Here is a 27,332-nt window from a genome sequence, read left to right as displayed (position 1 = left end):
GTTCCTTGTGGTTTTTTTTTTTGTTGAGGGCAAAGAGGGGAGAGAGAGACGCCATGCTCAAGCAAAACTGGGAACAGGTCGCAGTTTGAGTGAAGATGGCGTATATACAGGTAGGTGTCGTCCTCTCTTATCGCATTTCGTTGAGAATTCGAGGAAACGGCTTTTATCTCTTCCTAGAACTCGCACGTCCTCACTTAGCGATAAAGTCATTGGGAGCAGATTAACGAAGGGTTTAGAACAAGGCGTGAAAAAAGAATTGCGGGGAAAAAAAAAGAGAGCGATAGATTGCCAGGTACAAAGTGATTGCGTTCGGTAAGCGAAACGAGTCGGGTTAGAAATGTCATTTTGATTGATTAAAAATAACTGTTTGTAGAACTTTATGGCGTACGCGCAGCTGAAATGTCACGAAAAAAGTTCTAGGGGGTGTGAAAAAAAACCAGCAAGCCTGAACTGGGGCATCCAACACAACGAATAGATGCTACAAGTCTGATTACTGCAGAGAATACAGTGACATCCATGTAATGACAAGCCTATTATATCTATCATTGGCTGTGTCCATTTAAAAAAACCTTAACCCTTCAAGCACAGCCATGGAGTGCTCACGGGGTTAACGCGTGTCATGGGGATATGGAAATGGTCACGTATAATAATTTTGGGACAAAGTCCTAAGTTTTATTTCGATGTGACATTTGGTATTACTATAGAGGATACACCGAGCTCACACAGCACAGACAGAAGAGATCCTGTTTTGTGTCTGAGCGAAGAGCTTCTGGGTGGAGTTGAGAGTTTAATTGGACGTCATGTATGATGAAAAAGACAGCAGATATCAGATCAACAGTTGTTTTCTCAGTTACAGGGTATAGATATAATTCAACAATAAGTTATAACTATATATATATGAGCAGTATTTACCCTTTGTGAACCAAGCCACACTCTCTACCAAGGAAGAATCATTGCAGAATATTATTGATCGCTTGTTTAATATACGAGTAATATTTGATATATGTAATGCATTTGTTTATTCAAAATCCCCATCATGTAACAGGTTTGCAATATTAGCTAGGAATTAATATTGGATATTCATGAATATATTGCATATTGCTGCTTAACTAGGAATAAATATTGGATATTCAATAATATTTTGGATATCGCTATTTAACTAGGAATAAATATTGCGTATTCATTAATATGTTGGGTATCGCTGATTAACTAGGAATAAATATTGGCTATTCATTAATATGTTGGGTGTAGCTGATTAACTAGGAATAAATACTGGCTATTCATTAATATGTTGGGTATCGCTGATTAACTAGGAATAAATATTGGATATTCATGAATATATTGGATATTGCTGCCTATTATTAAAGCATTTCGTCTGTAAATGTTGCACAGTAAACCTATTAACAAAGAAATACAATTTTTAATGTTTTAATAGCATAGCATTTGATCAATAATGTTTAGTAATACCGAAGCGCTAAAAGAAAACCCCACACATATACAACAGCAAAACCTGGATATTTATTCCTTGATGTAATCTCCGAACAAAAACACATAGTTAGCCATTGCCAAGCAACAATCTAACAGTAATCAAATGTAATATAATCTGTTACTTAGCCTCCGATGTCAGAGCTCGGGGAAAGGGGTTTGACTGATTACCAGTGATTATAACTATTGCTGCATCCATTTAGACCGAGGATGTCTCTGATACCAGCAATATACGCTTATGATTAATAGTGTTCTTTGAAAAGTTACCGGGTACAATGTGTCCAGGAATTATTGTGAGAAGCCGATTGATTCGGAATGAGTAAGATATTTGACTTTATGATAGACGTCAAAATGCACAGCCTCGTTTATCAGAGCGGCGGAATGATAATATTTTGACAGCTCGCCGCTCAGATCCTGTAACCGATCATCCTATTTGTACAGCGCTCTTTGAAATCTGTCTTTGTAAGGAGAATAAAAAGGGGTGTGGGTGTCGGGTAATAATTTACCACTCAAAGCGCATTATAACTGACAGTAAAAATATACATCTGTTATAACGTCACAAGAAAGGATGCTGATCATTCTTCATTCATGCGCACGTGCCTCCATTTATAAAAGGAAGTGTTTGCCTAGATGCTGTGATGAGAGGGGCAGTGCTTTGTTTAATTAAGTATGGAACCAGATAATATAATTACGGCATTGGATTTATTTAGTTTGTTGGGGATGAGGCCGTGCCTTTCAATTTTTTCAGGTTTTGCGTTTCTTTCATTTTTATTCTAATTTTGCTCTTACAAAAAGGGTTGTAGTGGATTAAGGCATAGGTGTTTAAGAGCCACATTTATTATTATTCTTCTTATTATTAATAATAATAATATTATATGTATTAACATGTTTTCTCATGTCATTAAATATTATTGTTAGCAAAATAGATTTAGAAAATAGTGTCTAGATAGAGATACAAGCCTGTCAGGGACGTTCATTTCAATTGTAAAATTAGGCAGTTGGGTCACAGATGCAACCGGAAGCGGAGACATGATCAAAACTTTAAATGCATAGCTATGCGCTATTAAAATGCAATATGCAATTCAATGACTGGATTGTAGGGTCTGCGACTCGGTGCAGCTGCATCTGCTGTTTTACATAGCAAAAGAGATGGAACGGCGACTTTAATGTGGTTTGGATTTCCATAAATACTCTTAGCTTTCTTCGGCATAATGGTGATGGAACCACTAAGAGAATATAAAGTAGCCAATACTATATATCAAGTGTACTCTAAAATAATTACAGATATGTAAGTTACTTATAGCCAATGGTTTAATGTAAGGAGAATGCCCGAATATCGACTTTTCAACTATACTCGTGATATGCCCTCCTCTAGGACATTAGGGCATTATTTGTTAACAATGTAATAAATTGTATTGTGTATATACAGATATATATATATATATATTCATGACCACCGATACTACCTGCATTATATAAACAATATATATATATATATATATATATATATATATATTGTTTATATAATGCAGGTAGTATCGGTGGTCATGAATGGCTGCCATTCAGCCTGTCTGCATGTCCCACGAACCAAAATATAGGTTCTAAAACTTCCTATTGAATATTGAATATATTGAATATTACTCAATGATGCAGATCCCTCTATCCCGCAATCCCTCTTTACTACTATTACGCATCTCTGTTTCTAGGAGCCCGGTTGTTAGTTTATAGTTACTGTTGCAGAGTTCCTCAATTAAGAATATTATCTGTAATCATATCAATATTACTGTAATCATAATAATGGATACACAGGAGCAGAATCAATATTTGTATGCGACTGTTGTCTAAAGTAAGCGTTTTGGTTCCATAGGTCGGGAAGGAAAGGACTTTTAAATAACCTTGTCTATGCAGAGGAGAACCCTTGGTTTTTATAAGCAGTGGCTCAATGAGGAGGTTTATCTAATATGATTAGTTTCATAAGCACAAGCTGGAGCCATGATTTTTGTGATCAGAGAGAGCGCACGGAGGAGCGGCTCATTTTTACTTGTTGCAAATGCTGAGGGCACACAAGAGACTTCATCTCTGCCGTCTGATTTTCTGTCTCCCAGGAGAGGTGAAAGGGTCTGCATCCGTGCCATTCTGTGCAGATGTTTCTATGGTTACAACTTCAGCTAATTTTGAAGCTAAGATCTGTCCTCTAATGCTCAGGCTGCAGAGTACAAAGATCACCCGGCTCCCTCCCGCATGTATCGGATAGTTTGCTGGAAAGCCTTAGCAGTCAACTGAAGGTCAGGGGCCATATTGGTGATTTCCCAAGGATGCCGTTAACAAGTCTTCTCAGGCACTTTCGATGTATTTGGAGATGCATTTTCTCCTCGTTTTTTGCTTTAATGTCACCGCCTGCACAGTTCAATAAAACAATCCACGTTTTCACTTTACAGAGAATATGAGATGTTTTCCTTACAGCTGATTATCCTTTGCTAGGCATCACTCTCAGCACAGACACCACCCTCTCTCTTTCTCTCTATAAAGAAGAGGAAAGAAACACTGAGAAACTTCAGAGCTATCTATCTTATGTGATAAAACATTAGCAACCCATCTCCCAGCATCACATGCCTCCCAAGTGTCCTTCTTTGCATGAGCCAGTCCCAATTTTGCAACTGTATCCTGCTATCCCACTGAGCTTTACCTCTGTCCTGCTTTTCGGAACAGAGGTAGACCTCTGCGGGACAGCACTGGAGCTCTGCGGGACAGCAGTGGACCTCTGCGGGACAGCAGTGCAGCTCTGCAAGACAGCAGTGGAGCTCTGCGGGACAGCAGTGTCCCACGGTCCTAATTTCATTCTCCAGCGTCTGGGACACCAAATAATGCACACTGCGCATTCTACCTCCCAAGCACTGCTGTCCATAAGTCGGGAGTATAAGTTGAGAAGTATGACATAATGAGAAGCCAAACATTCCTCATTTCATATTTGACCCTCAGTTGGTGGTTGGGGTAGCGGGAATAAGAAGAAATAATTGTGGTACGTAAAATGGATCAAAAATACCTGACAGGTAAAAGTCTGTCTATGGCCAGTCAATGACCTTTTCGGTTTATCCAAAGCAAAATGTCTCATTCATAAACAACGGCGTAAAATCTAAAAAGAATTTAGGAGACAAACAGAAAATAGTAGGAGCTAGCAAGGGATAGATGTATGACTTTTTCTCCCGGTCTATAATATTCATCATTGAAAAGCATGACTCTTATTGGCTGTTATTGGGACATTAAAGAGGCAGAAATATAGATAAAGAACACAAGACTGATCCATACTCGTCCATAATAACTCACTAAACTGGTTATGTTGTTTTTCTTCTTTTTCACTTGCTTCATTGTGCATATCAAAAAGGACAGTTGGAACCAATAAACGAGGTGAGTTAATTTTTATTTTTCGTTTAATTGTACAGATATTTATGTGGACTGTTGAAATAGAACTCTCTTACATTATTTGATTTGGTTATAAATCAGATTTGGTTTCTGTAGGATTATTTTATAGACCTCTTTGGGTTGGCACAAGCTAAATCTTGCCCATTCTTTGTCCAATCCAAGCCTTGACAAATATTCATACACGTCTGCCCCATCAGTGCTACCAGGTTCCTTACGTCAACACTGTGTAAGAAATGATATGTTTAATCACAACCTGTGGTTTTCCAGCTGAACTCAATGATTGCTCTAATTATTCAACAAAACTCTATGGTGTAATTTTATCTACGCTAGCAAATTATGCAAACTTGGAAAGGAGGCACTTTGTAGAGCGCAGGCGGATATCACTGCTGTAGGGTAGAATGAAAACCGGGGAGATGTGCCTCGGGACAGTGGGGTGGTTACAAGGGAAATCTTTATCTTCTTAAGGGGCCCAAATACACGATGTAGGTCTGTACCTAGCGCTGTATGGCATTTAGGTTCTGAGTGATACAATCTGATATTGCCAGTGAGGACTGGGTATGTGGAGAGGGCAGCTGGGGGTGCTATCCTGGGGCAGGTCTAGAGCAGCACCACAGATAAATACGCCACTGTCTAGCAAGGATCGGGGGCTATCTGAAAATGGTCAACCCCATATTTATTTGACTTGTGGCTGGCTGAGGGTCATTGTAGGTGCTTTTCAGCAGCAACCCCTTTGTAGGAGATTGACATAAACCAAAGACCCGCTACACTACACCAGTAGTGATGGATTACAGTTTCATATTTTGTGATATGTGCCAAGAAATGATTGTGAGTGTAAGTTACCAGCATGTCTGACATTAAATCGCTGTATCTTGCTACTTCTGGCTTCAGAGTTTCCTGTCCAAAATCTCTGATCTGCTGCTGTGCCGATGGACGTGCAGAAATTGCTGTCAGAAGTGTTACGAATGCAGCTGTTGCCAGTCGAGTGAAGATGAAGTGGAGATCCTGGGGCCTTTCCCTGCTCAGACACCGCCTTGGCTGTTAGTACAGCAGTTTGTTTCCTTAGCAAAAAGAGTAAATATAAAAAGATGATTATTTGTCAAAAAATTGAAGTGGATGAAACAATAATAACAATAATAGTAACAATAACAATATGTTAGAACAGCTGTTCTCGAGGTGTAGTCCGTAATCCATAAGTGGTCACCAGGACCATCCAAGGTCAGAAAAAATATTTACCGATATATGTAATGTGTGTGTTTATACTCATGGAAATGATGATGCACTTTCTTAAGTGGCATTAAGGCTAATGTTTTAGGCTTTCTGCCAAATTTTAACTATAATTGTGTCTGTTTTTGGAATTGTCAACAGTTGTAGTCCTTGTGGGTCCAAAAACTTTTAATGGTGGTTCCCCGGGGAAAAAAAAGTACAAAAATCTTGTATGTATAATTAAATTAATGTGTGATGTTTTGTATCCTCATACCCTTTTATATCCCATTTTAAATGAATGGATTAAGAAAGTGTTATGTAATGCTGTTAAGAGGCTTGTCCAAACAGGACAGTTTATTATAGCATCCTATAAAATAGGGGTGTCAGCCACTAACTTTGAGAACCCCAAATAGACTTGGGTTTTTGGGTATCCCAGCTTGAGCATGGGGCAGGTCAATGTCTCAAATTGATTAAGTCACTTGTGTTCAAGTGTTCAATTGCACTTACCAAAGGTGTGCTTCAAGGCATAGGTGGATACAATTTATTCTCAGGTGCAGTGATGTATTGGTGGCAAGCCTGGAATCCATGGTGCCCATTTGGGCCAACTATGCAGGTTCATGTTATAAAAAAACATGGGAACTTCAATTTCTACCTAGATAATCAATCCCCAGGTATGGATAGGGATGATGTCAGATGCAAACACAAAGGCATTAGCCTGTCCGAACCTTCTCGGAGTTCCTCAGTATTGGTCATATTTGTCAAAACAAAATTCTAGCAGTTCTGTGATAAAGTTCTAAATCTGGAGACATCAGCATAAACATTCAGTTGGTCACAATGGCTCCAAACTGAACACGTTACCACCAACTCTACACTTTTGCCCCACTAAATATCATCCTTATAATGTTGCCTAAGATTTATGTTGACAGGCAGTATCCGTAGGGGATGTGATAAAACGGTAAAACAAAAGCTCAAAAGAACATTGCTATATCAAGATGTTGCTGTAAATGTCACTATGCCTACAGGGTTAACAATCGCAGCGATGACAAGGAAGGGGATTCAGATAATGCAGCCAGTGAGCCACCCCCAACTCCACAGGATACATCTCCTGACAGACGGCGATCATCTTCAGACACGTCCAGGTCTACTTACAGTCTCACAAGGCGTATTTCCAGTAAGACTGCATTGAAATAAAAAATATAAGACATAGACATTGTTTTTACATCTTGTTACTGTTGTATCTTCTTACTAAGCACCCCTTTTGTTATGTACAGAGAATAATCAAGACATTAAGCTTTTTGAGAAAACCTTTTATAGGCAGAGGTTTTCATGGCACATTTAACATCCAATAGTGGCCAGATTTGTGTCATACAATCTGTATTACATTTAAGATATATTTGGAAAATGTAGCAATTGGAGATACAAATCTGGATTTTCTAGCAATGGGCTTGAACGTTTGCCATTCTTTTCATAAATTGTAGCACAGTCAAAATGTTCTTTCGATATATTTTTAATAATATAAATTATGCTAGAAATCCATAGCTATGTGTTTACTTCTAATAATGAACACATTCATGGTTATGTCCTAGGTTTAGAGTCAAGAAGACCCAGTTCCCCATTAATTGATATAAAACCAATTGAGTTTGGTGCATTGGGAGCCAAGAAAGAAATTGTACAACCGACAGTACTGAGAAAAACCTACACCCCGGAGGACTATTTTAGAAAATTTGAACCGCGCCTTTATTCTCTTGATTCTAGTAATGATGATGTAGACTCATTAACTGATGACGAAATTCTAACCAAGTACCAGTTGGGAATGCTGCATTTTAGTACTCAATATGATCTATTGCACAACCATCTAACTGTCAGGGTAATTGAGGCCAGAGACTTGCCGCCTCCCATATCTTATGATGGTTCAAGACAAGATATGGCTCATTCAAATCCATATGTGAAGATCTGTCTCTTGCCTGATCAGAAGAACTCTAAGCAAACCGGTGTCAAGCGTAAAACTCAGAACCCAGTATTTGAGGAAAGGTACACTTTTGAAATACCATTTTTAGAAGCCCAAAGAAGGACTCTGCTTTTAACCATGGTTGATTTTGACAAGTTTTCACGGCATTGCGTTATTGGGAAGGTCTCAATGTCTTTAAACGAAGTGGATCTTGTGAAAGGAGGACACTGGTGGAAGTCCATCATACCAAGCTCACAGGTAAGATATGTGCTCAGTGGTGGGACTCAAAACTACATACTGTGGTTGGTGAATAGTATAAAGGTATACATGTGCCAACAGTATAATTCTCCGAGTTGGAAAGTACAATGAATCTCTTGTAAAATATAAAATACACTGGTTCTTTGCCCTAGTCCACATCCTGATGAGTAATGCTTAATGACGGGCCTTGATAAATTCCCCTCTTGTTCATTCATGAGCTTAAAATATGTATGGAGATTTGTATGCACCAACATTTATTATATCTACTTTTTTCCCCTTCTTAAATATGAGGGCATGTGAAGTTATGTTTTCCAACATCCATTGCCTCCATAGCGTCCTTCTGTGCCATGAATAGCTGTGGTCTTGCTGTCCATGATAGAAAACACAGCTGAGAAAGCAGGGACACACAGTCAGTCTCAATACAACCTTTTCCGGGTCTCTGGTGTTTAGAGACTAGATTTTATCCGCAAAAGCACAGCAGCAGTAATTATTGTAAATACTACAGACTTGGCCAATAGGCATTGCAAAAATTTGATAATGTAATAAAAAGTAAATATTTTTAGTACAAGATTGAATATATTCAATTTATTTCTACACATTATACACTAAAACAAATACTTGGTAGTTAAAATAGTATACAGGGTTTTTTACCTATTTGTTGACAGGTATAGTAAGTTGGCATCAAGAAGGGTTAGGGGCCAAACATTTTTGCATTTTTGTATAATTTTTTAAATTTTTGTAAATTGTGCCTTTACATGAAGAAATCCTGCAATCTGTGCTGTTTTCACTCTTCAAGGACATCACAATGAATAAGTTCCCTTAGCAGAACTATTTTCTTTTTATTAATACAGCTTATTGCAAGTATTAAAATAACCAATTATTACATCATATAGTGGGCTGAATGCAATGAAAAATTATCACAAGTAATTGAAAAGAAACTATTCAATAGATTGTGATAGAAAAAAAGATAAAAATATACATATCTTGGCCCAGATTCATTAAGCGAGAAAGAAAAAATATCATTGTTTTTGTATCTCATACTTTTTCCAATTGTTGTCAACACTGGGGCCTATTCACTAAAGGGAGAGTTGTCAGTTGAGTTTGCGGGTTGTGTTTCAGATCCTTGACAATTCACTCTTTATTAATATTAAATGTCTTCTTCATTAAGACTCTTGACAGAAAAACATAAATTCTCATATATCAACATTCTTGATTCCAGAAGAGATGGCCTAAACCATCATTATGGCTTGAAGTCACACAATGAACTTGTAATTCCATCTCGTTCATACCCTTCATCTATTTCTACTTTTATGTGTCCACACTAGTTACGGATTATCGCTTTAAATTACCTCCCTACACCACTGTCCCTTTCTATTAATGCTGTGTGCATTTAAAACTCGCCACTCCTTAGTCTGCCATTTCATCTGAAAAAGAGATTTCCGAGGTCCCAAAAACATATTTAACCTTTCATCTTCTTCTATGTTGGTCCAATAAAAGGTATCCACTTCCACTAAAGACTTAATCTTACACTTTGAGTTGATAACAACACTTCTGCAGTATTGTCCAGTATAGTATCCAGGACAACTAATGCATGGTTACAATTCTCTTTAAAGCCAGCTGTTTCCTTACGATTAGATTCAATTAGTAGTCCAGGTCAACACTGCAGTCTTTCATCAAACGCATTTATATTTATTCAGAACGTCTACATGATGCCAGTGACCAGGCCTGGACTGGCTATCGGGCACACCGGGCATTTGCGGCCCAGTGGACGGATTGACGTAGGGGCTGATGGAACTGCAGCTCCAGGCCACTACCTTAAAATAGGCCCAGTCAGGACCGGACTGACTAGGCCTATGCGGCCTCTACGACCGTCCTTAATGCAGGGCAAAAGGGGCACCTGCCCCTTAAGCCCGCAGCAACTGCGACTGGACCAGCCTTTCTAGGGGGCAGGGCAGCCCCCACCAGGGCCGGCCTTAGGGGTGTGCGGCTGCCCGGGGCTTAAATTAAAACATCGGGTTTTTTTGTTTGTTTTTTAACTTTATTTAACATCCTCCGTGTTAAATAATATTTTAAAAAATGATTACAGTGACACAAGCTGAAATATAACTAATAGACAACAAGAAATTTGTCAGAATTTGGTTTAACAAAAAATACACAAATAAATAAATAAAAATGGGCTGCTCAGTCCTAAATGCCCGGGCCTATTTTTTTGTCCCAGTCCGGGCCTGAATACCATTATAATGATGTTAGGAGTAGAGTTCTTGTATAACATTCGGCGGAGCGTCTGTCTAGAAATATAACATTTCTAGAAATTGGAAAAACAAAATAGCTTTTTTTTTTTTAAAGGGGGCAGTTGCTATCCGGAATTATTTAGGAATAAGTGAAGGAAGCCAAGTTTGATCGATTGTCCCTGTTTCAGTGACATTCATGCAGTGCTTCGGTTAATTACTAGCATACATTATCAGCAGCTGCCTCCTGACATCGGATTTATGCAGCCAAACCCATGCGCACATACTTGGAAAATGCCCCTTTTTAGGATCCTCTTGCTCCCTCGATGCCCCTCTTTTCTAAGAGCTCAGGATATATATATAATAAAACACATTCATTCCCAAATGTTATCCTTTAATATAGTATAGTATACAAAGTATAATTTGTATCAGTATTTTGTTCTTTTTTTTCTGGAAATTAAGGCAAAAAAATCATATTGTAAACACTTAACTAGCAGCAAATTTTTTTTTTTGCCATTTTTACGTCTGTATTTATTAGGAATACAGCGTCTGGTAAGTAGTTTATTATAGTATTAAACTGCTGCAGTAAGTAATAATGTATAAAATGTTATTACATAAAATAATGCCATAAAGTGTATTCAAATATTAAACAAGACATAAAACAGCCTTACAATAGCGATTCTTGGTATTTTCAACCTTGAAACATCAGTTTTTAACTTTAGATTATTAGACAGACAAGTATTAACCCTTTAATGTAAACAGGCCTTTGTAGGACAGCCAATAGTATATAAGTAGGGTACTCAATACGCGTCAAAATGGATTTGTCGCTATCCCAGAATACTACATTTTACAATTTTGTGTATGAAATATAACCACGCAATGGCATTTACAGACCAATATAAATATAATTTGTGTTAGAAAGCCATCTTATGTGTATTCTATGGGAGCAGCCATCTTAACTTCCTGTTATCAATTTTATTAATTTTTTTAATGGATTAATTAATTATTTAATTACCGTAATTAAAGTTCTCTGATTATTAATCCCCATTAATTCACCATCTCCCCTATTGTTAAGTAGCTGCAGGCAGATTTTGTAAGGGTGCAGTAAGTAATTTAGGAAATCAATTCATGAGAGGAAGAAGAAGGTGTTCTCCGTTAGGTCGGGTGTGTTACCCACAAAAGGTGTATTATTATATTAGGCAGATTCTACTTCCTAATACTGGGAAAACGTAAATGTCACAATGATGGAGGAGGCTTTACTTGAGCTGCGGCGCTCGAAAAGTTCAGGTAGAATATTTAAAATGTTAGGCAGCTGTTCAAATTCGAAATTAACTTTAGCAAATCCGTGTTATTGGAGAGTTGGGATTTCGGGTCCGGCAGTAAAACCGAGATAGAATGTTTCACTTTAAAGAGAAACCGCCCTCTCCTACTGTTCCCCCTCAACCACCGACTAGATTGTGAGCTAGCAAGAACAGGTCCTTCTTTTCCTTTTGTACCATTTTGGTATTATTTTATTTTCAATTATTTTAATTAATTTATGTTATGTAACAGCGCTATGGAATCTACTGGCGCTATTTAAATGTTAATGCAACCGTCACCTTCACACACTTTAGCGTAATGTTATTCATCAAAACTACCCACAGCTTGTGCTTTTTATTGAAAACTGTCTAATTGTTTTGAAGGCATGTTGTTTAAAATTAAAGGTGTTTTTTTTTACCTTGTAGTGGGAAAAAAACCTAGAAATTTGTTCAGATATTTTGGGCTATTGTACAAAAACTAACCTGGAAACAATATTTGAATCAGTGGTCTCCAACAGGTAGCTTTGAAGCTACAGGACTCTCTAGAGCTCTTCATTGCCACTCCGGTAGGGAGACCGTCCGACTCCATGTCTGGCGGAGAGAAGGGCTGTGTCTATCTTATCGAATATAGTCAGGGAAAAAACAGTACTTTAAAACATATTCCCCATCCATATATTTGTGAACTTTTTTTTGGATTAGCTAATTTTTTAATTCATCGATATTGATGGTGATAAATAATTCTTGTTTGGCCCATGTTTACAATCGATGTGTTTTTAATCGTAAGATTATTTGATTATTAGGGCTCCTATTTTATTTCTTCTTCTAAGCTATTCGACGTGAAGAAGTAAAGAAGGTGCTCCATAGTGATAGGACCACAGTGATTACCAGGTCCCTAAACTTCCTCTTATGGGGCTCCACTCCCTCACATGGGGATATGCAGCCCCTTCCTTCCCCCTTGGCTAAAACCAAAGGAAAGGGACTTCAAAACAGAAGTCTTCAAATATACTAGATACTGGTCTCTGTACCCTGTTCCTGGATGGCTCACTTCATCTTGGAACATCAAATATTTCAAAGAGGCTTGGAGAGTGAAATCATCTGAAATAAATAGGGGATTCATTCTGTTCCATACATGAATTTGTGAAGGTTTTAAATAACATGCTCTTTAGAGTTTTTTGTTACCAGTTCTTTTATGTGCTTGTTTATGCAAATGGCCAAGTTCGGGTATGATCGTTTTTAATGGAATCCAACATACTTTCTGTATACATTCATGCATTTCCACTCAGTGGAACAACTGTATGCGGGGTTAAAAATCCATATTGAGTTACTGGATACAGAATCTAATAAAGATCCACTTTCCATGCCCTTCCTTACATTTGTTGTTATTTTAAGCAAAACATTTTAACCACCATGTGATTTGTGTTTTTGTGTAGGGAATGATTTATAATTATCTCCTAGAACCTTAGTGTGTTTTTCCATCAGTTCTTTTGTGACTATGGAATAGGCTTATCCCATTGACACAGGCAGCCGTTCAGATTCTCCTGAAATATTGGTATATTTGAACTGTTCTCTTTGCCCGTTCAAGGAGCTTGTTGTGTTCATGTTTGTTATGCTCATCAACCCATGTTGCATTCAGCGATCGGTAAAGTGTCAGTGGGAATCCATGGTGCATGTGGGACATTTAGTCAAATTTCCATTGTTGTCTACCCCTGGCTGTTTTTCTTGATCCTTTGGACTATTTAATGACTATTTGTAGTATTGTTTCAAACAAGCCAACCCGATAAGAAGTGGCCTATTGAACATTTGATAATGTGTTTACTGCCTGCAAAATATAGCAGTATACATTCCATTTATACTTTCCATTTATACCACAAAATATATATATATTTATATACATCTTAAACAGTCAGCGATGTCTCATCTGTCTCCTCTCGGTGATTAAATGTTGGCATAATTTACTTGGCTACAAATAAAAACATTTTGCATTCCTTGATAGCCTCCAGATGTTTGTTTATATTTTACACAAATGTGCCGATTTAATTGCTCTGTGTTGTGTAGGTGTAGTACTGATCTTGCTGTGATGTGTTGCTGTTCTTGGATGAAATACTCAGAGCCCCTTCGTCAGCGCATGTCAAATTTATATCAGACTAAGCATGAGTCATCCACGCGATTCATCTGGAAGGAGACCTGTGTGCGCAATTTTTTATATCCTCGGGAGAAAAATGATTTTTGGCATGGTGCTCCCCATTTAACAAAAGTATTTTTAACTTAAAGTTCACGTGCATCATTTATGCTTTATTTTATGTTCGCAGTCGGACACATGTCATTGCATATCTATGTATGCTTTGTTATATGTATTTTGAGGAGCAGAGTAATCTTGCTGTAGGTTTTTGTGTATATATATATATATATAAATATATATATACAGTTTGTATATATATGCATCGTGTATATATATATATATATTCAAGAAAGGTGTTCCAGTATTTGTAATCTCTAGTAATCAAATAAAGCTTCGTATTCCTCAATCACTTATAAACCACACAAAATACATTTTAATACGCCTTTATACTCTACACCGCTGTGATCATATGTATAAGACTGCCAATTGGTGCTTTAGCTACCAGTATGTTATGGTTGATCTTCCTGCTTGAACGCAGGTTACTCAGTTGAGTGCATCTTTAAATCATTTCAAGTTAAGTGTTCCAAGGAGCGTGGAAAGATCTTCTCCAATTGCTTGTAAGCACAGTCAGTGCTTATATCTGCATTATGCAGTATAAGTGACTTATCTTCGTATCAATAACTTTTTAATGGAACATTACAACTCTACGCTCTTACTTTTAGGCAAATCGTAAGTTTTCAGCAATCCAAAAACGAAAACAGTGAGCCAAATGATGTGATTTTATAAGCAAAGTGTATTTTGACATCGCATTGATTTATATAATACGGTACTCTGTATATCTGACCATCTTGCATAAACATCTGTAATTTAAATGGAAAATACCGTCCATTGACTAAATGCCCATACTCAGAACTGGTATACAGAGCCAGTTTGGGGACTGGCTTAAAAAAAGCACAACAAAAATCATTATGGTGGGATCGATATTTTCTCACAATATCAATACCGACACCACAAAAGTGCATTGATCCTGGCCATTAATGTCTGGATTCAAATCTCCAAGGGCAAGAACTGTCTCTGTGTAGCAGGTTTTTTTTACCTGTTCGAAATTAATGTTAGGGTAAAGGTTTGACCTTAATCAGGAGAGATCAGAGGAGGCTAAATAAGAAAAATGTTATATATGTATATGGTTGTGTGAAAAAGAATGTACACTCTCTCTGAATTCTATGGTTGTACATATCAGGATATAATAACAATCATCTGTTCCATGGCAGGTCTACAAATTAGGTAAATACAACCTCAGATGAACAACACATGACATATTACACTGTGTCATTATACAAAACATGCCTAAATCATCACCCCTCCACCAACGAGCTGTTTGTGCTGATATGCTGTGTTTGGTTTTTGCCAAATGTGGTGCGGTGCATTATGGCCAAACATCTCCACTTTGATCTCGCCTGTCCAAAACAATTGCTTCTCTAAAATCATAATTACGGATGTCTTTCTTCCTTGGCATTGTGTTAGCACACACCTGTGTGTCTGTGAGTCTGTGGATGTATTGGTAAGTAGGGGGGGCAGAGAGGCATATCTAGGGAGCAGAGTGGTATATATGGAAGCATACAGCATATCAGGGGCGCATAAAGCATATCTAGGGGCATAAAGCATATCTGGGGGATACAGTATATCTGGGGAGCAAAGGGACACATCAATAATAAGGTGCATTATGAATTAAGGGGGGGCTTAAAATGGCTATTGGTTTTCTGTTTGTATATAACATATCCATATCTATGCAAAATAGACAAATATTTCCTACTAAACCAAGCAAGGACTTGGCAGTAAGTCATTAGCACACATGGGAACCTTTCAGGTTTGTCCTGAATGTTCTAGGAATCCCAGCTGATTATCTCCTTTCTGAGGCAGCCTTTGTCCTCCTGGTAGGGAAGTGCGCAAACCCAAGCTCAGTCATGTCTACCACCTGTCCCTTTCCCGCCTCGTGTCTAGCTGACTCCATCTGCCCAACCTCTCGTATAGAGCAGGCGAGCCCTGGGAACCAGATATGGTTCCAGATATATAGTTATTGGAGACTTTGCATAGATAGATGTTTAGAGCAAGTGTGACGGATTTGCTAGACAGATGACATCTGTTATAAATTGAGACTCTTGTTCATTGCTGTTGAAATAGGTTTTGAGAAGTAAACATGAATCATTTCTGATATATTTTCCCAATTTAGAACGAAGTCGAGCTGGGAGAGTTACTTCTGTCTCTTAATTATCTGCCAAGTGCTGGAAGATTGAACGTTGATATAATCCGAGCAAAACAACTTCTTCAGACAGATATGAGCCAGGGATCTGGTAAGTCTTATATTTTCTGAATTCAGAGTTGGATTACAAGTTGTTTTGAAAGGCTTCTGTAGAGCTGATAGCATTTTTGAGAATTCAAGTGGATTGGTATAAAATTGATTTCAAGTTTCTGATATAAGGGATGTATATCACATTGGGTGATATAGGCATATGTTTATAAGTACTATAGGTGCTGTTATATTGGGGGGTGAAGCAGTACCCCTTGGTACCAATCTGCTCATGCATGTCTTGTTCAGCATTGGTTGTCCGGCAGAATTGTGCTATTGGGATACAGTAGATCTGTAATCCACATCACAGATACCTCTACCCTTCATCATTTGGCCACACTGATGGTGCTGGAATATGCTATAAATACAGCCTATTGCTACCTTTGCAATCCCAGCCCTCCCCTCTCAGCATGTTGCATCACCTCAAAAAAACATCAAAATATCAAACAATGTTATTTTTAAGGCATAGTTGATCAGGAACACCAATAATTTTGATTGCACTCCTAGAGTTCTATAGACTAGTAGTGAAAAGTACACTGTCAACAAGTTTAGCCAGTGGGGACTAGTTTTATCCCCTGATCACAGATCCGGCATCTCTTATTTAACAATTGTTTTTCTCCTTTTTTTTTTTTACTTTTTTATGAATTTGCAAGTGCTGAGTAACTGTGGTTTAAACACCGACAACAGTCCATCTACTTCAAACCATACCACACTTCTGTTGACATTTATTGCCAAACTTTGTGTTTTCTTCAGTTGTAGGTACTTAACTTAATAAACAAAACATATCGACTACATGTATATATATATGTTTGTTATTTCAGATCCCTTTGTGAAAATTCAACTGGTACATGGGTTAAAATTGGTGAAAACCAAGAAGACATCTTGTATGAGAGGGACCATCGATCCATTCTACAATGAGTCATTCAGCTTTAAGGTCCCACAGGAAGAGCTGGAGAATGTCAGCTTGGTGTTTACTGGTAAGCTTTGTGACCATTTTAACCGTAGTTGACATTGCGTCTTATTAATTATAGTCAAAGAGGAAGCTTTTCCACTGGTTTCTGTGACATGGCTTTATTGATTGATCCAAATGTAGCACTTTTCACTAGAAATGTTTTCCTTTTATAAATAGGGACCACCAAAGCGATTGGTTAAAAGGGAGCTTCAACTGGGGCAGTGGGGTTTACAAGACAATAGGGCGAGCAGCTGCAACAACCTGAGTCCATGAGGCTGGGGGGAAAAAGAAGATATAATGTAAAAAAAATACTTAATGCTGACTTAAGCAAGCTAAACATATCTTGCTTAATAATTAATTTATATAACTAGCAGTCTGACTTAAAGAGCTGGTGATCAATTGTATTATTTGGAACCCATCAGAGATTTGTCCAGAGCTTTACTTTGGCATTATATTAATGGATGAAAATGATCTTTTGTCACACACTGGTTGTTAAATAACTATAATAAAGCACCTATCAAGCGTTTATAATTTTCTTATGAGTCCACTTTAAAATATAAGGCATTAATTACAATAAAACAGGCAGACTTATGAATCTTTTAGTGGTACTAGCATTCCTAATTGTAAAAGGTACAGTTTAATGCCCCGACAAGAATGAATGCATATTAAAGTACCTATTTTGGAATGCATCATTTTAACTAAAAGATTAATAAACTTTCCTTGGTAAAATGCTGCAGCTCTGGAGCTCCACAGTATCTCCCCCTATATTATATACATTCTGTGCCTATTTCAATTAGCCAGTCACTGGCAGGAAAGCTCTTTCGTTGAACCCAATGATATTTTCTGTGCATGAATGTGGGGGGTCTTATTAACCCCCTGGAACTCTCGCCCAAGCCAGCTAAAGAGTATCCTGTGCATGCCTGCTGCTGTGAACATGATACATTCAATGAAACACATCTCCTGGATGGGAATAGCTGGGGGCAGGGAAGAGAACACATCCAGATTGGGGATTCTGATAAATCCCTTTACGCACCTGAATGCAAAAAAAAAAAAAGGCTCTGCTTTTAAATGGATAGGATGCCATGAGGGGTACCTCTAAAGGACCTCCTAGAATGCTTGTAAGTAAATCGAATGTTGATTTACTCCAGATAGTCTTGCAACTGGATCCCCACGTAAGGCATTTGCTCCCCCAGCCTGGCGTTATTGTAAAAAAGCATACAGCATGGATTGTCACAAGTGAGTTCAGAATGCCTGTGGCTACTGAGAAATCTCTTGGGAAGCCCAGCTGTCAATATCTTCTGTGCTCTGTAATTAAGTTCACCTGTAGGGAACAATGTAGGTTTTTTTTATACAAAGATCCTGCAACAACAGAATTGATCTGGCACACAAATACTTACATTTTTAAATCAGCCACGGGAACATAATGTCTCATTTACGCACCATGAAATAGAACTCCTGAATGTATTGCATACATTTAAATATGTTTACCATTGATGATGGTGACCCATAACCACCACAATCTTTCTGATGCCTACTTTAGTTCAGGTTACCCCCCTGAAGCTAACTCGCACTGCGTGTCCTCTTTCTGAATGCCAGTACATGGCATTATATTGTGGCAGAGTTCTATAGACCCTGCCAGCTAGGCACAGACCTCTGTAGCACAATTGTTGATTTACAACACACCTAGTACCCCATCTCTTAGTTATCTATTAAAGTGGAGCAATAAAGTGCACCCAATTGGTTTCCTGCTTGTCTTCATCATTGTTGACATCATATCCCATGCCATTGGTCATAAATATATATATATATATATATATATATATATGTTAATATATAACAAATGCTGCCTACGTTTGATCATCAGAGATTGGCGCTTGGGTCCTATCAATCATTCAGTTCGCCCAATTCATTTCTGGAAATGATCCTGAAATGTGTCCTGCAAGCTGTGGAAAACATTAAAAACTAAAGCACGTCCATTTGCTAGTGATGGATGTTATGACTACAATGTACCTCTCAGGCTTTGATATGTCATGGAGTTCAGTCTTGGGTTCAGGGCCGGCCCTACAATGGAGCCGACTGGGGCAATTGCCCCAGGCGGCACTTCAGAAGGGGCGGCACTTTGCCGCCCCAAGCGGTTTTTTTTTTTTTTTTTTTGAAGCGGAGGAGAGAGAGAGAGGGGCACCGAGTGGTTTTCGCTTACCCGCTCGGCGCCCCTCTCTCCTCTGCGGCGAGTTTCCCTGTTCGGTCTCTGTGCCGGCTTGTAATGCAGAGCGCCGGAAGTGACGTGAATTTCCGGCGCTCAGCATTACAAGCCGGCACCGTGGCAGCACAGGGAGACTCGCCGCAGGACTGTTTAAGGGTAAGTACCGGTGGGGGGCGGGTAGATAATGCCGCCCCCCCCCCCGGCGTCGGCGTTTTAAACTTCACCCCAGGCGGCGTTAAGTCTTCGGCCGGCCCTGCTTGGGTTAAACAAGGTGATGCAGTTACAGCTGATGACCCATTAAAAGCTACAGGCAGAAAGAACACATTGCAAAAGCTGTTTATCCCACATTTCAGAAAAGCAGATGTCCCAGAGAACTGCATTCAGCATATTAATGTGTTTCCAAACATTTTACCACTAAAGTGCAGGTGAACAGGAGTGTCGGAGTTGCCCTTTTAGCATTGAAATATCTGTATCTATAAGAGCTGTAATTATGTGCTTAATATTCCACACCATGTTCATTTGTGTGACTAAGCATATTAGTGCACGTTCAAGCAGAGTAAAATCCCTTTTTCCACACATATTACACTTAACGATCTGCTCTCAGGGATACATTTAAGCCTAGGCCAACAGGCCATCAAGCCAGAGGGACAGCAGGCTTATGTTTACTTGACAATGAAACTTATCACAACTGGACATATACAGTTGTGTGAATAAAGTAACCCTCTTCAAATGGTATGGTCTTACATATCAGGACATAAAAGCAATCATCAAAATTAGGTAAATGCAACCTCAGATGAACAACAACACCGTGTCATGAGTTATTCATGACATTCATTATTATATGAGAAATAAAGCCAATATGGAGAAGCCCTAAAAATCTGCCCATTCACCCAGAGACTCTCACCCAAGACTCATGTTCACATATATTAATATAAATATTATAAAACAGCCAGCAAAACTATGAGTACTTTCTATGTCTGCTCTTCCATAAGAGCATAAATTCATCGTTAAAGGTAATTGGAAAAAGGGAAGTATCCGATGGCAAGCCTGTATCTTCCATAGAAAACAAAAATAATACTCCAGTCATTACAGATCTTCTTCTAAATAGTAGATACCCATAATGATCGGAGAACAACAAAACACCAAATAGAATAATAGCAATTACTATCGCTATTCTTGTTGTCCTTGTTGAAATTGTATCTTTCTGTTGAGAATCATAATTATCTACATGACTGACACCGTGATGGTGAGAGATGAAACTAGCAATCTACAATCAACTCAATTTTGTTCTGTCCAGGCACAGCATCCACCAAAAAATTCTTTTAACAATATTATGGTTTTTCCTATTTTTCTGTTAAGATTCTAACCTTTGAAGACACATTGTGGACTTTATTTTCTTCTGCCTGTTACGTGAAGATCTTTTCCCCACATACTGTTTTATTTTCATTTTTCCAAGATGAAAAAAATCAGAGGAAAGCACCTATCTGTGCCGATTCAAAGCCGTGTGTTCTTTAATGCAATAAAAGCTAACAATTGAACCCTCTCACCAACCAATAGCTTACAAAACGATTCCGGGAAACACAAGGTTGATACTGTGAATGAAGTACCCGGCTCCTCAGTTGTTAGCAGGGGGTAGCAAGAGTGAAAAGCCAGCTCTTTATTTGTAAGGATTTTATTGTGCCTAACCCAAGGCGATTATAATGTTGTGTTCTGTACCTTATGCCTTAATACGGTGCTCTCTTCAGAATGAGAAATTCGTTCTGGCCCTTGCTGTTAGCTTTCATAAATTCTGATTAAATATTTAACAGCTACCAGAAGCTTTGTGTAGCTGAATGTTTTATTTAAAGGTATAATATGTCCCTTTCAACACTCTCACTCCTTAGTGACGCTTGTCCTTGACTTTCAGTCATTATTGACTCTTTGAAGAATCCATCCAAATTCTGTTCTTTTTGGTATTGCCTCAAAATTCTAACCTTTCAGTGACCATTAATTAAATAAGCTGTGATTTATCCAGTGAAGACATTATTTAATGGGAAACAAACACCAACAAATAAAAGCTGTCCATAACCATGTAAATATTGTATGTTTGACCTGTTAACCAATTTGATGATTGGAGATGGATCTAGGTTGTTAGGAGAACCAAGCGTACCATTTAGAGGCATATTTTTGACACAAGTATAGAGAGATTCATTGTATGCAGCCTGCACCAGCTATCTGCATACATACGCATGCGTTGGTATTAGGAGCACAAGCTCGTTTTATGTTGATGTCACAAGCAGTAAACACAGGCTGTGCGGTACTCTTTGCATAAACCTTGCGCTTGTACATTGCCAAGGTACTTGACATGCTGCCTCACCCATTTAGCTATTTATATGTTACAAAAGCCACCACTTTATACTTAATCTCAAGGCGGTGGACCTGGAAGTGGATACAGTAGGTGTATCCTGGGCTTGCTTCCCTTTATATAATAGATTTTGGCCACTGATACCAGTCTTTCGTGGCTCCAGCTAGACTGTTCCTACAAGGTCGTTCATAAACTTAGTTAGATCTGTTTACCTCTGAGCTTGTCTCTTGTTTCCACCCATTGATCTCCAGGGCTGTTTTATGACATTGCTCAGGTTGTTCTATGAAATCGATTCATGGAGCTACCTGTAGTTCCTCTGCACCACTGCCCAGGACAGGGCTAAGGGTTTCAGTCTCTAAGGATGCTCAGAAAGTCCTGCAGGGACCCCTTGAGGTTACGTCTTGTTGGAAGTGACTGGAGTGAAGAACTCCTGGGTGCCGTTTGTTCTACTGGTCGGACAGCAGGTACCCTGAACTTTGCCCACTGAGCATAGCTAGGCTTTTATCTAGACAAGGGTTCCATATAATTAAACTGTTGGGGTTTAGCAGTCCTATGTGTTTTTTAACATAACTACATGATGTAGGATACAGGGAGGCTAGGGGTACATATGCAATATAACAAAAAGAGGTATTTCTAATTTAAAAAAAAGCTTTGCAGGCACATCTAACATTAATTATTTACAATAATCAATCATGTTGGATTCAGGGTCAAAACGAGAACTCCATTCAGTGTTACCCATTACATTATAAATGAATGAGGTATTCCAGCTCAGTTCCCTAGTGAAAAATGACATTTTGTTTACATTTTACATTTTCTCATTGGTAAAAAAAAATCTTAATTTAATCTAAAAAATAATGAGCAATGAACAGGCCTTTACATCATTGCATTATTTTATATCTCCAGCAAATAAAACTAAGGTCCAAGCTTGGCATGTGATTAACTGGAAAACTGCTGGGTGTCATGCTAATGTATGGAGACACACACTATTAATTAAACATAATTATTAGATGTACTAAAAATCCTTGCTGCCCAGGTAAACAAAAATGCCCAAAACATGAGCGTTTCAAAGTTTTTACACCAGTCTCAGAGTGTCAGAGCGAGTGCACATACTCCTTGGGCCACACATCCTGAAACTTCACATTTGGTGCTTTTCTCTCTGGTATCAAAGTGGATATCCCTGATTGAATACATGTGACACTTTAGAACCCAGAGAATTAATGGCTTCCATGTGTATGGTTTGTTCTATTGCTGAGTCGCTTACAACATCGTCATCGGGGTGCCAGGGGAGCGGAGCTTGACAGATAGAGTGTCACCGGAGACCGAAATCCGAAAAGCAGGACAGGGGTAGATCTTGGTGGGACAGCGAGATAGAGTAGCAAAATCATGACTGTCGCACAAAAAGTACAAGGTTTAGCGCACGTGTATTATTTATGACGTAAATCATTAAAATAGCAATCACTAAAGAAAAACTGCTTCACTAATTGCTGGAGGAAAGAATTATCTGGTGTTCATTATGTAGCAAATGAAAGTTATTTGGGTTGTATAAATACAAACTCCAATCCATCTACTATTCCTGGTATAACTACGACTGTATGTTTACCTCCAGGCCACATCACAGATCACATTGTTAGCGTAAAAAAAGACATGTGGATCAGAGTGATGAAAAACACGGCTAGTGCGTTTGGTTATTTTTAGCCGTCTGTTCGGCTGCATATTACAAGGTTAGCAGCCCGATGACAGGACACCCGGTTTAAAGGGACTTATTGGGTGTCTCGTGGATGTGACGACCTGGTATCTCTCGGTAACCGTTAAAGCTATTTCCCTTTAGTGAATTCACTTGTCTTGTTCTATATTGATAAGCACAAGTGTCTCGGACACAGATTATTCTAGACAGCCGTGGTTAAAACATACTTCCTGTAGATAGTGCTCTAAAAATATAAAATCTATGGGAAAGGTAATTTTATAGATCACATGCGCTAGCTAGACAGCTGTTATTTTGTAAATTGACTATGCCCCCCCATGGGCATTTTGTTTAGCCAGCGTCTGACGTAATTTATTATTATTTTTATTTGTAAAGGTCCACCATTTTCCACAGCAAAGGGGAATTATTCACCAAAAGCGCTACGGAATTTGATGGCGCTATATAAAACAATACATAATAATAATAATAATAATAAAACAAGAGCTAGCATGAACCTGGGCTAATATGGTAAGGTACACTTAGGACCTTGTTGTACTTGCGCATTGACACATTCCTCAGTAAACAAGGGGGTTAAATAGATTCTGGGTAGAAATACCTTTTTGGAATAGCAGTAGTTATCTTATGTTTTGTTGGTCTGTTTAAAAATTCAGATGGATCTTTCGCGAAAGTTCTATAGTTGGTTGTCTATCAGTGTCTAAAAAAGAAAGATGGTCACGGAAAGCACTTTAGACACTTGTGCTATCTGACTTTGCTTCAGCTCATGTTCCTCTCTTTTTTAAGAGCTTATCTCAAGCCTCGAGATGCCACAGCGGCTCCGCTAGAGACCCAATGGGCAAACATTTTCCTAGATCAATTTTTGAGCATATCTTGATATTCAGGTGTCAAATTGAAAATAAATAACTTCTCTTAGGAGTGGTACCATGAATTGTGTAAAATAGAGCAACCATGAGTGTTATTGCCTTCCTCCTCCATGTACAACCTCCTGCCTGGGTCCACAAAACCAAAATTCATAATTCTGGCTCAATCATTAAGTCTCAGTTATAGACTAATTTCAAATAGAATCCTGCCTCTGAGCCGAAACAAAATTGATGTTTACTGCAAGACCTGAATACGCTATTATACAGTTTTTTTTAAACAAACTAAGGCCAACCATCTAGCGCAAGCATTTGGCATTCTTTATGATATAATTGCTTCTCATACGGTGTTCAGCTAGGTTAAAATACCATCTTTTCTCATATACATCCCTAATGATTACCTAGCTCCTAAGGTAATTTAGAATTCAATTACTATGACTCTTAGGCACTTATAATGCAAAGTGACAAATCGGGCCGCAGAAACTGTATGTCAGGCACCACAGAATTAAGTCTTGTTAAGCGGAAAGAAATCACAAGCCCTGCACCGAGCTATCTAGCCATCATTTCATGATATGTTCTTGGGTGCAATTAGAGTACTGGAGAGGAAAGTGACATTTGGTACAGTAAAATCACCTTATGTTTAAAGTTTGAAAATCCGATCGCATTCTAATAGTCAGATTTTAGAACAAGACATAATTGGCATACCAGTCCCTGTTAGGAAATTCAAATATTACATTTCTGTCTGTGACCTGTTCTGTGTTAATAGTTATGATATCACTACCATTATATTTCAAACAAGATGTACCTTGTCTAATAAATGTTGCATTTTAATATGTTTCTTGTGGAATAAACATCACCCACAGTGTCTAGGGGCAGCACAAAGGCCGTGTTTTAAGGAGATGCCTGGTTGGGAACAAGTTTTTTTAACAAATAGTTTGGCCGGTAGATAGAACCAACAGCACTCAAGGAATAACAAGAGCAGAGGTTTAGGCTGCCAAATATGTCCTCATCTAGTGGTTTGTTTTTGGAAAATGGGCAAAAACCTTGTCCCTAGTTCTGATTTTCTGGCGATGTATAAATCCTAGTAGAGTGCTTTTGGGGGTCACTGCCCTAGGCCTCAACCCAGCCATGCTACTGGAGGTCAGTTCCCTCTTTTGCCAGTCTTCTTCGTGCAGAGTCACATCTCAGCTCTCCACACCAGATTCATTTTATATTTAAGATTATTTAATAACAAAGGTTTTGGTACAAATGGGCAAACCCAGTAAGAGCAGAGCCTTACTATGATTGACAGACCTGGGAACTTTCTAAATGAGCTTACCCTGAGACTCGTACAATATTAACTCTTTAATAGGACCATTGTGAAGATTCTAGTGACTCATCAAATGTGCTTACCAAATAGCTCTAACACTGCTCCTCATGGAAATCTCGACTTGTCGTTATTTAAAGATACGCTTAATTGATTCACCTGCATTCACGCAAAAAACATACAGGTAGCAAAAGCACCAGTTGGGAGTCTTATATACGATCACAGTGTATAGAATAGGAAGGAGTCAGCTCCGGACTGTGTGACCATGAGTATATGCTCCTTCACCCTAAGATATTGGGGCGAAATCTGCGAGACTCACGGTTAAACCCTGAGACTACCCACATATGGTGATTTAACCATGAGGCTTCCGCCCCTTTTCTATCTGCCGCCCTAGCTAGGCAATAACCCATTGAGCAGTGGGCAATGTTGCTACACTTTCTTTTATTTGCTCTGCCTATTTTTGTTGATTGTCCTTTTTTGTTCTTTCTACTTTTTGTTCTTCTTTTCCATTGTGTTATTTTTCCTATTCTTTCTATGATTGATGTGTTTCATTTGTTATTTCTTTTAAATAATAAATGATGGTATAATAGTTCATTATTTAACAGTATTTCTTATTTTACGTTCTTTCCTTTGATGTGCGATATACAATAGCACGTTAGTAATACCGGTTTGAATTCTATCCATTAACGGCATATTAAATAGTAATCCTGGTGAGGGCAGCAAAGTTCCTATTTTTTATACTTTACTTTTCAGACTTAAAGGGAATCTATAACTGAACAAAATGTCAACTTTAAAACTGACCTTTAGGTGTGTTGTTTTCTGTTCTCATGGAAAGATATAATCTATATTCCCAAAATAAAATACTTCTTAATGCTTAGTTGTACATCTAGAGAACATTATTTTACGGTGTATAACAACAGGGAATTTAGCACAATTAGCTAAAAAATTTACAGACTGTTCTGTCGGTTACCAGTTACATTCTCACGTACAGCGTCCTCCTCTTTCCATTATGGCTTCATACATCGCTTAATGCTCCTGAACATTTTAAATTCATCATTTCAATTCTCTCATCACCTTCAATTTTTTTTTTTCCATGATAATAAAGAACCTCATGACTGGTGATCATAGGAGACTTTGCATGAAGGTTGAACATTGCAACGCATTGGTATCTACATATATTACAAAAAGCTAGCCCCAGTGACTTCTTCCCTTCAAGAAGAGTATGCCTTGGATAAGGCCCACCGGCGTAAGGGGGCAGTCCTGGCCCTGCCCCGCAAGCGTAGGCTTCAGGTAGCCGAAGCCCACAAGTTCCCAGGTGTGATGATAAGAAGAAAGAAAAAAACTAGGGTTTCTCGATAAGAATAGGAGGGTTTTCTCTGATAAATAAAAACACACGTACCTATCATTTAGAATAGTGTATGTTCTGGTGATTGCGTAATAAAATCAACATATATTATTTGTCTCCTAGCTTACGGACACAACATGAAGAGCAGCAATGATTTCATTGGACGAATAGTGATTGGTCAGTATTCATCAGGCTCCCCCGAAACAAACCACTGGCGACGCATGATGAATACTCATCGGACGGCAGTGGAGCAGTGGCACAGCCTGAGGTCTCGGGCCGAGTGTGACAGAGTGTCCCCGGCTTCACTGGAGGTGACGTGA

The 27,332-nt window shown here is 38.5% G+C and overlaps 1 protein-coding gene across 1 annotated transcript; it reads left to right on the top strand.

Annotated features, from left to right (window-relative positions):
- Positions 1–95: 95 nt before the first annotated feature.
- LOC149277489 (synaptotagmin-17) lies at positions 96–27,332 on the top strand. The gene is made up of 8 exons (XM_089502829.1): positions 96–110; positions 4,873–4,890; positions 5,794–5,942; positions 7,131–7,279; positions 7,695–8,314; positions 16,190–16,310; positions 17,128–17,283; positions 27,136–27,332. Exons 1-8 carry the CDS (start codon positions 96–98, stop codon positions 27,330–27,332), a joined length of 1,425 nt encoding a protein of 474 aa, XP_089358955.1.

The sequence above is a fragment of the Sceloporus occidentalis genome, unplaced genomic scaffold (genome assembly GCF_023333645.1).
Source record: "Sceloporus occidentalis isolate IW3139 unplaced genomic scaffold, rSceOcc1.0.p SCAF_213, whole genome shotgun sequence".
Classification (NCBI taxonomy): domain Eukaryota; kingdom Metazoa; phylum Chordata; class Lepidosauria; order Squamata; family Phrynosomatidae; genus Sceloporus; species Sceloporus occidentalis.
This window is presented reverse-complemented; position numbering and strand designations above follow the sequence as displayed.

Bases quoted from the DNA above. Each gene is read 5' to 3' on its own strand.
- LOC149277489 (XM_089502829.1), top strand. The intron at 8,315-16,189 runs GTAAGATATGTG...TTCCCAATTTAG, and splicing joins CCATCATACCAAGCTCACAG to AACGAAGTCGAGCTGGGAGA. The intron at 17,284-27,135 runs GTAAGCTTTGTG...TTTGTCTCCTAG, and splicing joins TGTCAGCTTGGTGTTTACTG to CTTACGGACACAACATGAAG.